The sequence below is a fragment of the Lepidochelys olivacea genome, assembly GCF_965140295.1.
Source record: "Lepidochelys olivacea isolate rLepOli2 genome assembly, chromosome: 14".
Lineage (NCBI taxonomy): Eukaryota > Metazoa > Chordata > Testudines > Cheloniidae > Lepidochelys > Lepidochelys olivacea.
The window spans coordinates 7,601,279-7,618,952 of NC_140424.1; the positions used below are offsets into that span (position 1 = coordinate 7,601,279).

General features: G+C 38.1%; 1 protein-coding gene across 1 annotated transcript in view; it reads left to right on the forward strand.

The window, feature by feature from the left end:
* PRKCA (protein kinase C alpha) overlaps positions 1-17,674 on the forward strand; it is a 314,756-nt gene that overhangs the window by 202,299 nt on the left and 94,783 nt on the right. The window contains exons 4-5 of the mRNA XM_084647060.1: positions 11,913-12,024; positions 13,613-13,741. Coding sequence (XP_084503186.1) covers positions 11,913-12,024; positions 13,613-13,741 — 241 coding nt within the window. The remainder of the gene's footprint in view (positions 1-11,912; positions 12,025-13,612; positions 13,742-17,674) is intronic.

Consider the following 17,674-nt stretch of genomic DNA (forward strand, 5'->3'; position numbering starts at 1 on the left):
GAGAAAACCTGGATTTGTGCTGGAAATGGCCCACCTGATGATCACTTTAGATAAGCTATTACCAGCAGGACAGTGGGGTGGGAGGAGGTATTGTTTCATATTCTCTGTGTATATATAAAGCCTGCTGCAGTTTCCACGATATGCATCTGAGGAAGTGAGCTGTAGCTCACGAAAGCTTATGCTCTAATAAATTGGTTAGTCTCTAAGGTGCCACAAGTACTCCTTTTCTTTTTGTCATGTATATATTATTTCAAGTGTAGCATGTTTTAACCTATTTATGATACTAATCAAAGTACTTTGATAATAAAGGTATATAATCTAAAGCAGAGGTTCCCAAACTTTTCTTATTGCTTACCTCCTTCCAGAACTACCAGCTGTCCACGTACCCCCTTCCAGATTTACCAGCTGCCCGCGTACACTTGCCTGTCTCATCACCGATACTTTGTGTGTTCTTCTTAACACTACCTGTCTTTAGCTATCTTTCCATATTTCACTGTTATGTACAGATATAGCTATAGTGTGACATATATAACTGAAAAAACCTAACCCTGACTTGGTTTTGAGCTCAGTTAGACTGGACAGTTGCTGGGCAACTGAACCAGTGCTGTATGGTGATTGGAGGTGAGGGCTCTGTACGTCAGCGTCCCTGTGTATCTGTGCTCTCGTTGCTAAATCTTGAGGTAAATTAACTACAATATTTTATATAACACATACCCACAGAATTTTAAAAGGTCACCTGAGTTGCCTATTTTGAAAATGCAATAAATAAAATAATAAATAAAATCCACCATTACACAATTTCTTCCATCTACCTCCCCCCTGCAAGATGTCTTGTACATGTACCACAGTTTGGGAACCCCATTCTAAAGAATAGTTAGGATCTTTGACAGTCTGCCATATTCACTTTAGTTTACTAGTGTACTGTATTTCAGCCAAACTTTCCTGTTTCTGGGCTAGTAACTTTAAAACATAATTATACACTTACTGTAGCTCATATTTGCCATTTTATTTTTGCTGAATTACATGGCAGTTCTCTCTGTTTCTGAACAGTAGTTCAGAATCTGGTTGAGCTTTTTGGAGATTATTTCTGCTTGCTCAGCCTTGAGTTTGCTTTTTTCACATGTTGTGCTTAATGAATCATCAATTAAGGTAGGGCCCACCTTAAGAGCTGCAATTGCTAGAATTTATTTGTCATACCTTGTTGTTGAAAATAAGTTCTAGAGAATTTGAAACAAAGGCTTTTTGAGGCACATGAACTCTGTAAGTTTAACTACTATGAATGAGAGAGTTCAGCCCTTGTTCCTAGAAAACTCATCCAAAGAACTGGTGAGTATAGTTCATTATTTATCTATAGGATGGGTAAAATGTGAGTGGGTGCAATAAGTCTTCTGCAAATAAATCTAAAACCCAACCTGAAGTATATGAACTTAAAGAATAGCTTCTGTGAGCTGTTATTTATTGTAAGAAATATTTGATATATTACAGCACATAAAAGCTGTATATTCTGATTTAGTATCCAAGGGTGGTTATTTTTTTCTTCAGACACAGTCTCCTGGAAAATCCCCAGATAGCCTCTTCACAGGATCTTTTCTCTGTCTTCTAGTAAATAAAGTTCAGTTTTTCTCTTGAAGTTATACAACTCTTGCTACCTTGCAAGGGGAATTGGATGTACAATTTCTGTTACCTTTCATCATTGTAGGATATACTTGCATATTATGTATACTGTACATGATGTGGCAGAAAGTGGTCTGATAATTATTCTTTCCTTTCAGCCCTGATTCCTTGAGCCTTCAGTCTAGCAGTTGATGGCCATTAAGACCGTCCCTTTCAGAGAGGAAGTGGGTATTGTCTTTGAGGAGAGAGCTAGACACAGATACTGGAATGTAGCCTAATCACAGCTGATATTTCAGTGTAATGGAACTGTTAGAGTTTCCTATTTGATAGTACTAGTGAACAAGAGGTTTTCTGTGTGTGACTCATGTCAACTAGCCTTTGCAGCGCCTCCATACACTGATGACATACATTATTACAAAAATAAAGTATCGGTAGAAATGTGTTTCCACATGGTCAGCAGTATTTTCATTGACATTTCCATAGGGTTGTTTCTAAATCGTGTCATATTTTATTCATTTTCTAATGGACAGTCCTATACAGTAACTCCTTTGAAACAAAAATAACTGTGCAGTCACTGTTTTTACAGTTGCTGAGTTCTCCTGTTAACTGAGTTAATATATTACCTTTCACAGAGTCATTATAGGGAGAACTGATTCCTCTTAAATATGTATGTAATACATGTCAGAAGTTGAAATATGTCATTCACACTGAATCGAGTGCAAACCAAAGTGGCAGAAAGTTGAGTCAGGTGGTTGAAAAGCTTGTTGTCCCAGAACCATTGCCTGTGGATGTCAGACAAGCTGGGAAGCTCTGAGCTCAAACAGAAGCGGGCTTGGGATAGGCAAAGCTGGCTGGGCAGGGTATATGCAGAGAACCCTTCCATGTCCTTTGTTGATTCTGTCAATTTCACACACACACACTGACTGCACAAGATTCTTTTTCGCACTTGCAGCTACCAACAGATTGATTTTCAAGACACCAAGGGGCATAGACTGCTCAAAGAGCAATATCCTTGTAATATTTTGTTGATGTAAATTAGATGTACATTTTCAAGGGTTTACTCCCCAAAAATCTCTGCTCTTGACTCCTTCCTATGTCTTACACTTTAGGCTACTTCTGGGTGCATGTAGGTAAACAGTAGGTGTTGGCTGTTATATTTGTAGGGTGTGGAATGGGATCATACCACGTATCTACTTGCATCAAAAGCAATAATTTTTCAGCTTATTTGGTACGTTATCCATTAATAATAACTAATACATAGGGAGTGGGAGGAATCATGTAATGTGGGAAGACCTGAATAACCTTAGATTTGCAGATGATATTGCTCTCATATCGTTGACCAAGGAGGGCAGGGAATGGGGAAAATTCAGACTGAAGATCAGCATGGAAAAGATCATTTTGGCAATTGGAAGACAAGTGGAAGATCAAAGTTGAGAATCGGAAGAAATAGAAACATTTGTGTATACCTTGGGGGACTAGTACGGAAAAATGTGAATTGTGAAGATGATATAAAAAGAAGAATCGGACTCACGGCTGCAGCATTCAGAAAACACTGCAAGATCTGGAAGGCTGAAGACATTTAGATAATGTTTGAGACGAGTTGTGTCAATACTGCTGTGTGGTCAGAATGCTGGCGTCTGAGGAAAGCTGGTGAACAAAAGATAATGCCTGTGGAAATGAACTGACTGAGCAGAATACCGAGTGTTTCAAGATTGCAGAAAATAAAAAATGAAGTGATGATAAAATGAGTAGGGCAAGAAATAATGCTGTTACAGAAAATTAAGGAGAGACAACTGCGATGGTTGGGACGTGTCAAGAATGGACCCAGAAAGGATACACGAGAAGGCAAGATACAAGAGTGCAAGGAACTAGAAATAGAGGAAACCAAGGATGCATTGAATGGACATGGTGAAGAATAACCAATTTATTTGAGCATAAGCTTTCGTGAGCTACAGCTCACTTCATCGGACGAAGTGAGCTGTAGCTCACGAAAGCTTATGCTCAAATAAATTGGCTAATCTCTAAGGTGCCACAAGTCCTCCTTTTCTTTTTGCGAATACAGACTAACACGGCTGCTACACTGAAACCTGTCATGGTGAAGAATGACATAGAACAAAAAGTTTTAAAGATGAATGAAGCTGGTACAAGACAGAAAGTGGTGGAAAGATTTCCTTCAGCCCCATTGTCATTGTTGATCTGGTGTACAGGAATAGAAGAAGAAGAAATAATACACAGCACTTAGATATGGCTTCACTAAAACTAGTAAATATCATTACCTGTGTTTTAAAGATGGGGAAGCTGAAGCACAGAGAAGTTAAGACTTGCTGAAGGCCATGCAGCATGTCAGAAGTAGAGCTGGAAAAAGAATCCAGATATCCTGACTCTGTCCTAAGTCTTGAGTTGTACGAGCTACTGTAACCCACACCATGTGCTTGTGTAAATAATTGGTTTCTTTGCTGTATGATGATATAGCATTTTTGCACTTTATACAAATGTCAGTTAATTTGACTTTGCAATAACACTGCATGGTGTTCTAATTTTGTACACTTGTGAAACTGAGGTACAGAGAGAGTATGTGACTTAACCAAGGTTAAACAGCAAGTTAATGGCAGGGCCACAAATGCATTCTAGGAGTCCCACCCTGTGACTCCAACTCTGTTAAACAATATGCTGTTCAAATACAGAATTTGAAACAATCTGAACCTTTCTTATTCTCATAATCTATGGTAGCATTTTTCTCTTCTCCCCCCCCCCGGCCCTTTATTTTCCATACTCCTCTAACATTACCAATAGTTAAATTTCCGATTCGAAATGATTACTTGACTTTAAGGAGGCATTTATCAGGATAGGCGTCATAGCAGACCTTTCTCATGGCTAAATGCCCAAGGTGGTGTATGTTCAGTTGCATTTGTTATGATGTTATAAACTAAGCTAAGATCTAGAACTTCAAGACAGACTTCCAGTTCCTGCTGGCACTGGAGAAATAACAGATCTCTTCTTTAAAAACAAACATGCATCTTTAAATAAAAAAATCAAATCAGGATTGCTGTCCACATCATCCCATGTCTTTACTGTTAGAAGTATAAAGTATATTTTATAATTTATGTATTTAGCTTTTCCATGGCATCACCTGCAAAACATTTCCACCAACGTAAGCTAATTAGTTGTTCCACAACATTTGCATCAGGGCAACTGCAAGTGTTGCTAGCCAGAAAAAGCACATCAACATTAATTTGTCTGGTTATTTAGAGTTTACCTACGTCATAGAAATAGTGCTGTAGGTTGTCAGTCATAACGGCCATTGTTGAACTATATTAGCTACCAGAGAGTAATAAATTCTGCTTGTGTGGCTGCAGGGAGAAGAATTTATCTTTAGTTTAATGAAAATGCATAGTGGGTTTTTTGTTGTTTTTTTTTTAAAAAAGGGTGGTTAGATTGTGCCTATATGTTGTTGTTCCTCCCTCTAGAGGAGTGTAAGTGTAATTGAGTATCTTCTCCTGTCTAGAATATTTAAAGGCACAGGAGTGAAGTGGAGTAGTGACAAAAAAAAAAAAATCTGTTCTAATCAGCCTGTTTGGCGGAGTGAATTACTTCTCTAATTGTACACCTTTGGAGGTTTTGCCTCAGACTTAGATTAGTGAATAAGTTTGAGGACTCTTGGTGTAGTTCTTTTTGGACAAATCTTTTCATGTCAGAAATTCACCTGTGTTATTGTCTTTGGCTGTCTCCACTTAAATGTGACCCTAGACTAGAGTAACAGAGGTGTGCTTGAGATTAGCAAATAGGGCTGAGATTTTCAAAGCTGCCTAGTCAGTTTAGATACATGACTTCCATTCAATGTAAATGGGAATTGTGTATCTCGGTATGGCCTGTGAGGCTTGGAAAATCTCAGCCTAGGCGTAGTGATGTGACAGCTTACCTAATATTGGTTGGTTCTGTGCCTGTCTAGCCAATACAAGTGTAAAATGCACAAAACTGTAAAGGAGTAGTTGTTTCTGAGCAGGCAAAATAATGAAATACCTACATCACAAATTGCAAGAGCTTTCCTTTCCTATTTATCTAGATTAAGTCCAGTTACGCTAATTCTTCATAGTGAAAACGTGCTTTGATATTAGAAGACAGGTATGAGCAGGAAGCAGAGGTTTTACTACTTTTCAGCCTACAATAACATTACATGTCTCAACTTATGTATCATAACTCAGCACTGCTTAGTGATGGCAGGACTTTTACAGTTTTCCCATTGCCTTTTTACTGATTCTGTGAAAAGAAGAGTGAATTTTCCCTTTAGAGTATTTATGATTAATCTCTGCCAGGTTTAGTGCAAAATTCAATAATCTTGCCAATAGAAGCCATTGCTTGACAGTTGGTTTGTCATGTTCTGCCTTGGCTTGGTCATGTTTGCTACTAAGATGATATAGCCAGAGGTGCTTCTGGTGAGGAATTATTAAAGGTTAACTTTGGCTAAAAGTGAACAGGGTAAGAAAATTGCACAGCAATTTACAGCAATTGCATGTTTCCAAGTAAATATAAATGTATTCTTTGCGCTTTCTAAATGTCACGGGATTCATAATCCTTAAAATATTGTAAATCTGGACAAACATTCCTTGGGTTTTTTTGCTTACGCTTAGCTTGTTTTTCACAGCAGGGGTGGGCTGGGGCCAGGTTGCTTGGTGCTAGGCCCTCCACTAACGCGCCAAGCCACCCTGGACCCCACATCTCCCTGAAGCGTGGGGCCCCCAAAAGTGTGGCACCCGGGGCAGTTGCCTCAGTCCGTCCTATGGCCGGGATGGCTCTGCCTGGACCCTGCATCCCCCTGAAGCATGGGCCCCCCCCCCAGAGCGTGGGGCCCAGGGTGATTGCCCCGATCCGTCTTATGGATGGGATGGCTCTGCTTGGACCCATTCTAGGTACCACCAAAAATTATACAACTCTGGCACCCATTAGTATGAATTCAGACCTGCAGGATCATGCCCTAAGTAAGTTAAAAGAGCAGCTTTTAATAAATAATATGCACTTCACATGGTACACACTCTGGCAGTTCCTGTGTCTTTAGCATTAATAGGAATTCCTAGGATTTGGTGGATTTAGTGTGAGGGAATTCTTAATAGGCTCTTCCAGTGCTTGAGGATATTCCTTTGTGGTTTTTCATTTTCTTCTGCCACTAGAGCACCTTTTTAATAGCTGGATTACAGGCACAATCTGGAGCCTCACGTGCAAAGATAGGTATAGAAGCTTTCCTCCTCAAAGCTTTCCTCCTCCTACTGCTGCCATTAAACAATAAACACAGTGCCATATACTACCAGACACTGGACTCCTCCTTAAAATATAACAGGATGTGAGATTAGAACAAGATCCTGTGATCTCTTTACTTCCTGGATACTATAAGAGTGATATGTGGGAGCCCAAATGTTAATGGGAAGTGCAGCATTCACATTGTTGAAGACAACAGGTGGATAGTTAACGGGAAGGATGTTTCTGTTCAGTGCCTTAGGGAAATAGTTCAAGCACAATTCATTCATAGAAGAATGTTACTGTTGTAATACTACAAAAGTCATTACATCAGTGAGCTACCTAGTGTGTGTATTGGTAAATATGTAGTGTTCTATCTAATACGATGCAGTAAGCTACATAGATTGTACCCTTTTTATGCATTTTCATGTTTACTTCAAATTCACTACATCCTTGTCGTATTGTGGAACCTATTTTTCAAAGGTTGTTTTATGGAATTTCACATTTTATTTGCTATACCCATGCAGTTAGGAAACTAATGACTGAAGTGCTCTCACGTGAATTCTCAGATACTGTTTTAGAATATGTGGAAGAGATGATCATAAAAGGCTCTATCTTCTGAATGATTTTATCTTGGGTCCTTTTTTTTAACACACATGTGCATACCCCCTTTTCCTTGTTTAGTGAATATAATCAGACCTTGTCTTAGGCAATGGTCTGGGTAATGCTTTTGCCTTGAAATCATGGCTTTATAGGTGTGCTTGTACTGTTCCATATTTCATGCTGCCACTGCTGCACAGACAGTTGGAAGTCCTGTAGTGTAGTATAAGATTAGACACACACATACAGCAACATTCCCTGCAGATCTAGTGAGCTAGATCTCCATATGCCAGCCCAGAATGGAAAAGATGTTTTACTGTGGCAACATGAATCTTTCAGGACTTGTTGCCCAACCAAAAAAACACAGAATTCAAAAAAGAGAGAGTTAGACTGGGGCAAATGCCTCCTGTCATTTTCTAGCCTTAAAAGTTCCTGAGGTTTTTGTGTTTGCTGTCAATCAAGCAACTGGAAAATGTTTAAAATGGATTTCATATGAAGGGAGAATTTCCATTTCAGCAGGATTTTTGATATTTCTTTCTCTGCATTCACATTCAGCCAAGAAGGAGTCTTCTCTTGCGAGTGTGAATGTGTAGAATAAAATGACCGGAACAAATGTACTGCTGCTCAGAAGATCAAAGTCGTGCTGTGTGTGTTGTTTTAAACATAGCAGTACAGGCAGTTTAAGTTGGGCAGGAAACTACTATTAAATGGAATGTAAAAAGTTGAACGATGTTTATATTTAAATTATATATGTGTAGATAACGGAGTGCCTTGTAAGTATTTGTGAAAGCCAGTGTAAGTCATATAATATTCTACCCCAGTTAATTTATTTTTGTAGCATTTTACTGGCAAGAGGTAAGCACCAAATTCTACCCTCGTGCATATACATAATTCTGTTTAAGTCAATAGTTGTTTTCTGGAGATAGCTGAGGACAGAACTTGCCCCCAAGTTTGCATGCTATTGGCTTAAAGATTTGATCTTTCGGAAGTTTCATAAAATGTTTTACTCATTGATATTAGGTGAGATTAAGCAAGTGGTAGTCCCATGGACGGCTCATTGTTATGCTGCTTTATGACACGAGTGGTCTAGGCTTTTGTAATATGAGAGACTATTAGGCTATACAGTTAGGCGCTGATCCTGTAAATGGTTCTACACATACTTAGTGATTACTTTGAATGGGAGTACTCATGATAGTCATGTTAAATGCATGTATCAGAGTTGTAGGATCAGGGCTATCCAGTTTAATGGAGCTATCTGGTAATGGAGCAGTCTCTGGTGTCCCACTATTAAACTCATGTATGCATAATCAAAATGGGTAAAAAAGGTGCTCTGTATGGTTAAATAAGCTTTCTCATTATGGCACACGGTATTGAATCAACTGATGATAACCAAGGCAGCCACATGATCTGTTTCTATGGCATAATCCTGCTTTGCCCAAATGTTTGAATAGTAATTTAACAAATAAAACAAAAACAAAAAAGTAAAAAGATATTGCACAATTATAACATGTATATAATGAGCCCAACACTGTATTTTTATTATTTGTATTTTGTCATTTATGTTGTTAATTATTTTATACATAAATCAGGAGTGCTTAAAGCATATTATACCACTATAAAAATACAATGAAATTGGGTAAAATAATGGTGTTAACTATATAAAATGACAGGTTTCAGAGTATCAGCCATGTTAGTCTGTATCCGCCAAAAGAACAAGAGGACTTGTGGCACCTTAGAGACTAACCAATTTATTTGAGCATAAGCTTTCGTGAGCTACAGCTCACTTCCACTGCATGCATCCGATGAGGTGAGTTGTAGCTCACGAAAGCTTATGCTCAAATAAATTGGTTAGTCTCTAAGGTGCCACAAGTACTCCTTTTCTTTTTAGATAAAATGAAACTGTGTAACGTCAAACACATGACTTCCACGTTTGCAAACTAAAAGCTAAATTCAACAAACAATTTATTGACCTGATTTAAAGAGACTTGGAAGCAGAATCAACAATGTCAGACAATAAGTATAAGGATAATTGTAAATACTTGACAGGTGATCACTTCAACTCTCATGTACCAGCCGGAGGCAATATACATCACAGATAAAGTATATTGTACAGGTATTTCTATGCTATGACAACTATTTGACAATTGTTTTACAGTCTTAGTGTAATATTACAGGTACAGCAGATTATTGATTAAGCATTCACAATGATCGTTTCCTGTATTTGCTTTTCCCTTATACTTACAGTTTTGTAAACTGTCGATCATAAATGTCATTTATGGCAGATGTTTAACACAAGTTTTTAAAAAAGTCCCTTCCAGTGTTAGTCTTAGCAACAGATTTACTTAGCAACAGCAACAGTGGTTAGGAAAATAATGTTTATGTATAATTATAAATTAAGGCAGCATTTACCCATGTTCCTTCCTAATTAAAAATAGAATGAAGAGTTAGCATTGAAACTTTGTTTTAAATGGTTTCGATATTACTGTGCACTCCTTCTCCTCCAGAGGAGCTGTGATATTCTATTCTTCAGATAACCTTTCTGAAAAGTCACATTCCCATGACCCCATACCACAAGATCCCATTGACTATATCTTTAATAAACAACAAACAGATGTTCTCTGGAAAATTTTGAGTGTAGTTCAATTTAGACTGACAGCGTTCATGAAATAAATATTGTACAGCATTTCCTTTCATAACATATTTCAGGCTGAGAAATAAACAGACAATGTAATGTACTGTCAACTTGAAATCTCAGTTCATGTGTTTTATTCTTCTTATGAATCGTCTCAAGTATTATCTGAAAAGCGGAAATGACCTTTAGTGGCAAGCTTGATTTAAGTTGACATGTTACTTTATTTTTGCTGATTGTATAGTAATACTCTAAATGTAAAATAATATGACAATTGGTATTAATTTAAAATGTACACAGAAACTTTTTGTAGAAGATGTCGGAGGGTTCGGGATGGGGGAAGGATGAGCTACCTGGTGCCTGTCATCGAGTACCTCCTTCTCTACAGCTGGGGATCTCCCCATTTGGCAGTGGCCTAATCAACTACACCTACCTGTTGAGGGTGGCATTTAGATTAAGATGTAGCTATTTGCTGTGTTAAAGGAGTCCTTGTATGACAATTAGGTATTCATAAAGTTGTAATAATGCTAGAAGGAGCTAAAATTGCATAATCCCTTTCTTCATGGAGTTAGTCAGAGAATTAGCAGAAAGAAAGAAAAAGAAAGATGTAATTAATTTCAGATTCAAAATCATAGTCATTTTTTATCTGATCCACTTTTAACCCTCTGCCCCTGCCTGGAGCACCCTGAACCCCTCATTTCTGGCCCCACCCTGGAGCCCACATCACCAGCTGAGATCCCGTACCCCTCCCACACCCCAAACCCTGACTGAGCCTGGAGTCCGCTCCCACACTCTGAACCCCTTGGCCCCACTGCTGAGCCTGGAGCCCCCTCCTACACCCCCCACCCCATAGCCTGCACCCCCAGTCAGAAGCCTCACCCCCTTCCACACACCAAATGCCTGCCCCAGCACAGAGCCTTCTCTCTCACTCTGAACCCCTCAGCCCCAGTCCCCTCCTGAACCCCAAATCCCTCATCCCTGACTCCACCCCAGAGCCCACACCCCTAGCCAGAGCCCTCACCCTCTCCTGCACCGCAGCCCACTGCCACAGCCGGGTGAAAGTGAGTAAGGGTGGCGGAGGGAAGGGGGATGGAGTGAGTGGGGGCAGCGCCTTGGGGAAGGGGGCAAGGCATGGGTATTTGGTTTTCTATGGTTAGAAAGTTGGCAACCCTGTTTGAAGTTACCATACTGTATTTGTTTGATTTAAATGATTTTACTGATCCTAAACTAGAAATCTTTTCCAAGCGGCCAGTGGCATTAAGATGTCTCGTCACTATACATTTCTTAGTTGGAATTTCAGTCTGAGTAAAATATTTAGCATGTCAAGTTAAAATGAGCTAATTTTCCTTTGTAATCAAACAGATTTACAATATTTGAACATCATCTTTGATATCCTGATTTTACAGTAGTTTTTTCCATGTTCAGATTAAAGCGCTTACCTGAGTGTCAGAACAAACTTCCAAAACATGTTTTTTTCCAAATATCGTATATCTTTATTTAGAAGCAATGACTGCTATTACATGTATTCCATCACAACTTGTGAATAAAGAGATCTAGTATATGCCATGTTCACTGAAGGCTGAATCCTGTTGTTGTTTAGTATGCAATCCTGCTCCTGTCAATGTGTATTTTAATTGCAGATTGATAGCTGTACCAACTCTAGGTTCACTCAGCTAGCACGTACCTTGTGAATTTGCTGTATTCTACAATACATATTGTGTGCTTTTCTGCTACATAAACTGTGGCGCTCTAATGTATTCAACATTTACAGTAATGTATGAAATTTGGCTTGCAGTTTTATTAGACATTACTTAAGAACCTATTTCTGCTTCCTCTTTAGGATCCCAGAAGCAAACATAAGTTTAAAATCCACACATATGGAAGCCCGACATTCTGTGACCATTGTGGGTCATTGCTGTATGGACTTCTACATCAAGGGATGAAATGTGACAGTAAGTAAGTTTTTCTAATGTTATTAAAATGGCCTTTTAGATAATAAGGGAAACCATTAGGCATCAAGCGTCCTCTTTCCTTTGTCTGGAAAAATATTGTTTCAATTACAGTTAATTACAGTACTGTATATTTCAAATGAATATTTCATTACTGAAGACTCTCTTAGTAAAACAATATAAATCAGCCAAACCTCCTCCAGTGGGAAAAATGCTGTAAAAATATGCTAATGCAAACCATCTTGGTTACTGAAAAAGCAATCTATCAAGTTTGATGTGGCTAAAGTGTATTTGCCATCGCAGTTCTGAAGATGGTTCTACTTGGGGTGGAAGGGATGAATCCTTTGTGGAGACATTGGTTCTGCCCAGCTGTTAGCTAAGGTCCCATATTTCATAGTCACCCCTGCAACAACCATAATTCTTATGGAATGTGTACCCCAAAAGATAGGCAAAGGAATCATCTGTTGGCATGTAAAAGGGTGGCAGAAAAACAGAAGATGGCTTAAAATGCCCAAATATTATTTGTACTGTCACAACAGAGCCATGCTTTGGTCTGGCCATTCTCCCTATTGTCCCACCCCCAGACTCCTCAAATGCACTTCCTACAACCATTGCCTTGATTTGCTCTCCTCCAGTGTCATCCCACTTCCCTTCCGAACTCGCTACTTCCTGCTCCACTTCAAGTCAATGTTCATAATGACCTCTTCATGGCCACATATTACACCCTATCTAGTCCATCCTCATATTCCTTGATCTCTTGTGTGCTGATGATATGATCTGTCATCATCTCCTTGAAATCTTGTCCTCCCTTGACTTCCTTGTTTTCAGTTCTTTTCATCTCTCTCATGTTCCTGGAATATTTACTGTGGTGGCAGGGGTGGGGCATGGACTCTCTCACCTTAAATCCCGCATCTCAGTTTGTGTCTCTAACATCTCTTGCTAGATTTCTCATCATAATTTAAGTTTAACATGATTAATATTTTAATTCCTTATCTTCCATCCCAAACCTTCCACTCACCCTTTTCTTTGCCATTGATGGCATCAGCACCATTAACCTGTCACCTAGGTAGGTAACATGGGTATGATTTTCCACTGCCTTCTCTCTAGATCACATGTCCAGATCTTAACATCTCTTCTGTTGTCACATCTGCATGACCAGCCTTTTCTCTCATTTTGTCTCCCTCCCCCCATGCCGGTATTATGGAAATTAGCACAGTAATATTTACAGTTCTGTATTTCATCTGTAAGCAACCTGTCAATTTCTGTATTGGTTACAGTAATTTATAGCAAATGTTCTAATATTTTGGATCAAGTCCATGGACTCTTCATTTTGTCTCTTTTACATTCCGTTAATAAGGTCACATTTTTAGGTGACTGAAGCTGAGCCTTTTTTTGTGGTTAATACTTAAGTGTTTTTTAATGATATTTATAAGGAGAGCCATTTTCGTCAGTAAAAAAACAAACAAACAACCAGTTAATCGGATGTGATAGAATAATGTTACCGTTCATGTTTACCGTATGTATTTAGCATAAATATATTGACTTCCATACATACCATCATTTTCTGAACCTTTTCTTTCCTGATCCACAGCTTGCGATATGAATGTTCACAAACAGTGTGTAATAAACGTCCCAAGTCTGTGTGGAATGGATCACACAGAGAAAAGAGGAAGGATTTATCTGAAAGTTGAAGTCAGTGGTGACAAACTGCAAGTCACAGGTAAAAAAAGGAAAAAAAAAAAAGTGTTCTGGGAATTGGTGACAATAGAAGGGTTTAATTTGAACTTTCCTGGGCTTTGGAATAACTAACATAAGTTATGTGTTCAGCATTATTTGTAGCCTGTTTATGTGCAGTGAGTGAAATATAGGCTCATTGAAGTAAATAACAAAAATACCCCATTAATGTCAGTAAGGCCAGGATTTCATTCAATATGTACTTTAGTCTAAGAAATGCTATGTTCATTATTATTTAAAAGAGCAGGTTTGTTTATAATAGATACACGCATGATTCAAAGAAATAATAGTGGCTCTAAATTAAAACTCAGGAATATTAACTTTAAAATCTTTGTGAAATCAATTTTTCAGGTAACCAACAATAACCTAAAACGTTCTGAAAAGTAGGGCCTCAGTTACTCAAAAAGAAAGAAAAAAAGGAAAAAAAGGCAAGAGACTGCTTAGCTTTCTCCACCAGCTAAAAGTTATGCCCTATAGTTCACACAAAGGCCATTTGGATTTGGTCTCAAATACTCTTCCAGGCAAAATATAAATATTATAAAATGACGTTCTGGGGAAAGAGAGGCAGTGTGTTTTATTGATAATATTTTCTTAGACATTTATAGTGCTTCATTTGCTTTCTTTTTTGGCTCTGGATTGTTGGGAGTATACTGAAGTTATGCCTCATGCAGGGGTGTAATTTTTTTTGTTTTGTTTTTCCAAGTTTGGGGCTAAAGTGTGCCCTCAAGTAGGCACATATTCCTTGTGTTAACTTCAGTAGAGCTTCCTTATCCATATCAGAGAATGGAATTTGGCCTTTAGTTACCGAGACATTAACAAACATCAAATACACATTCCTTGCTCTGTTGATCATTTTTATATTTTAGCTAGGGAGTGACTAGCAGTGTACCGGAAGTGTTTACAGGATGGTGACAAATGTTACAGTTCATTCGTATTTAAAGTAAATTATTTGTCTTCTTACTTCCAGAATACTATGTGTAGTTCAGATTAAAATGTATTTACACTAAAAGAGCTCATGGTGTGGAGAGTAGGAAAGGAGGAGGAGATAGGGGGTGGTATAGTTGAGCCTTGTTCTCCTCTATCTCACGGGTGGTAAAGATTGTGTTGAACCAATATGTAAAATATATCTAAAACCCAAATAAATTGTCATGCCCTCATTTTCCAGACAGTCCCATACACTAATAAAAACAGATGTCAGACCCCGCTAATTAAATTTACAGTGTCACTTGAAAACAGTAGAAATAATGAAATGTGACGTCATTGGGGAAGTACTTCCAGTAATAACAGTAATAAGCAGGGATTAAATCCTGGCCCCATTGAAGTCCATGGGTATTTTGCCACTGACTTCAGGATTTCAACCCAAATGACCAAGACTCCTCCAGTGGCGGGATCTGTAAAGCAAATGTATAAGAAACATTTACAGTTAAAACAGGCAGTGGAAAAATTGGCCTTCAGAATATGAACTTTGTGATCTTTTGGGTTTTAAGATGACAGTGCTGGTCCCTTCATTATAGCTCTGTTGTGATGGGGAATTAATTTCAGTTCTGAGGCCAGAGCAGAGCTCTAGGGATATGAGGATGTCTCCATTTTTCTCTGTTTCCTGGCTGTAGTGAAGTATCAGTTGTTGCTCTCATCATATGTAGGTATTGAACATCAGTCTTGCCCCCTTTAAATGCCAGGCTGTGCAGTCTACCAAAAATACATGAAATGATAAAGAATATTGCCTTTAGTTGTTCACTTTTTCTTATTTTTCAGAATAATTTAGAACACACGGTCTGGGTTTTCTTGTCAGGCTGTCTATGATGATAAAGGAAACCACATTTCTGAATTTTCAAGACTTTTACAGGACCATCAACATTTTTCCCATACATACCTACCTACCTATATTTCTTCATCATTTTGACACCAGAATATCTTAGGCAATATTCTATCCCATCTTGTAAAAGACACTGGAAAGGAAGGAAAGAGAAGGATAACGTATAGCTACAGAAGATCAGAATAGCACCCATGTGATGACTAATTGTAGCTAACTTTTTCCACTTGCGTCCCACTGATGGAGGAGAAGTAAACTTCTCCAAGGTGCTGTTATTTCGGGCATGTTACTTTCACTAAATAGTGAAGTCATTTCTTAGACGATGTGGCAGGGTGTCTAATTTTAACTGTACCATCAGGAGGAATTGATTTGAAAATCATAACACTGAAGAAATTAAATATTTGTACTAATTTAGGCCATTAATCAGAAAGGCACATGCTTAAATACCTAACTTTAAAACTGCACTGCAAAAATTATTCAACAAAGCACTTAAAACACATGTGTAAATCCCATTGACTTCAGTGGGACTTCAGCACATGCTTAATTACTTTGCTGAATAGGGATGACTTTAAGCAACTGCTTTGCTAGGCATGTGCTGAACAGTTATGTTGAATTAGGCTACCAGGGTGAAGTTGTCATTCAGCATTAGTTAGATGTCCTGAAATAGTTATAATAGGGTTCAAAGTATAGGATTGTAATTGGAAACGAAGGCAATTTTGAAGACTTTTCAAATACTGAACAATGAGCAGTATATTGACAACAAGTAGTTCTATTTTACATTAACTTGTTTTAGTATCCCGCCTGGAAGCTGGTATCTGAAACTACTTTAGATTCATTCATTTTAACCTCTCATGGTACTTTGACTAGAAGGAAAAACGCTTGAATTTAAAGAGTGCAGAAGATCAGTTGCAAAATCTTGCCAACTCACCAATTAGCCATGACCTATAGACATTAGTTAATATTTTCATCTTTTTATGCATTGTGGGTCTGATCCTGCTTCCTTTTAAATCAATAACAAAACTTCCATTAACTCCAGTGTAGCAGAATCAAATTCTTTGTTAGCTTTTTGTATTATAAATGTCTCTTCAAAGTTTCAAAGAGGGTAAAATGATTGTAGTTTCTAAAGTGCTGATCGTTCTTTTCACATGCCATCATCATGTTGAAGAAACAGAGCAGATTCAATCATTTATTCCCTGAGTATTGAAGATACAATATTTGTAGTTTTCAAGTGTCTGTTTTAAGAAAAGTTTTCCAAGAGGAAAAAAATAGAAGTTGTTTTAGGGCAGGAGGTATTAATGTATTTAGATCTGACTAGCAGAACTGGACAGCTTCAGTGAGATTCCAAGGTCAGAGGTGCACATGATTATTTGTTTGCAGTGTTGTTGTGATCGTGTTGGTCCCAGGCTATTAGAGAGATAAGGTGGGTGAAGAAAAATCCTTTATTGGATCAACTTCTGTTGGTGAAAGGGGCAAGAAGAGCTCTGCAGAAGAGCTCCTCTGTGTAGCTTGAAAGCTCGTCTCTTTCATCAAGAGAAGTTGGGCCAAAAGAGATGACCTCACCCAACTTGTCACAGATTTTAAAGATTTGTCTGTTACTGCAGTGTATACACATCTCAATGAAGAGGAACAGTTTATCTACACAGGTGTATAAAGATATAAAAAAAAATATTCACTGTGTATAATAACACAATGCGATTTGGTAAGAATTAGGAATGTGCTGGACAGAAATCTGTATTGCCTGCTCTCCTGTCCATATCTTGTATCTATCCTTTTTAATAGCAAGCTAAAAATATTTTAAATGGACAGAAAGACTCTATCAGGGAGATTCATTAGGGAGGCGAAACAGACTATTGATTTGCAATACAAAATTATCTAGCAGCACAGGAGAAACTAAGGAAATAATACTCTGTTTAAATCCAAGGTAGATGGGTTGTAGCTTGTTCTTTTGAAAGACTGCTTTAGTGTTTTTCTTAAAAATAATTATAATTTTTTTAAAGTAGAAAATGGACTCTGTTCAGACAGCACCCCAAGTCAACGGTGCGTATTGCTCAGAATTTCTTCTTTGGCATTTTCTCATTCACTATCCTAATTGAGTTGATACTCTGA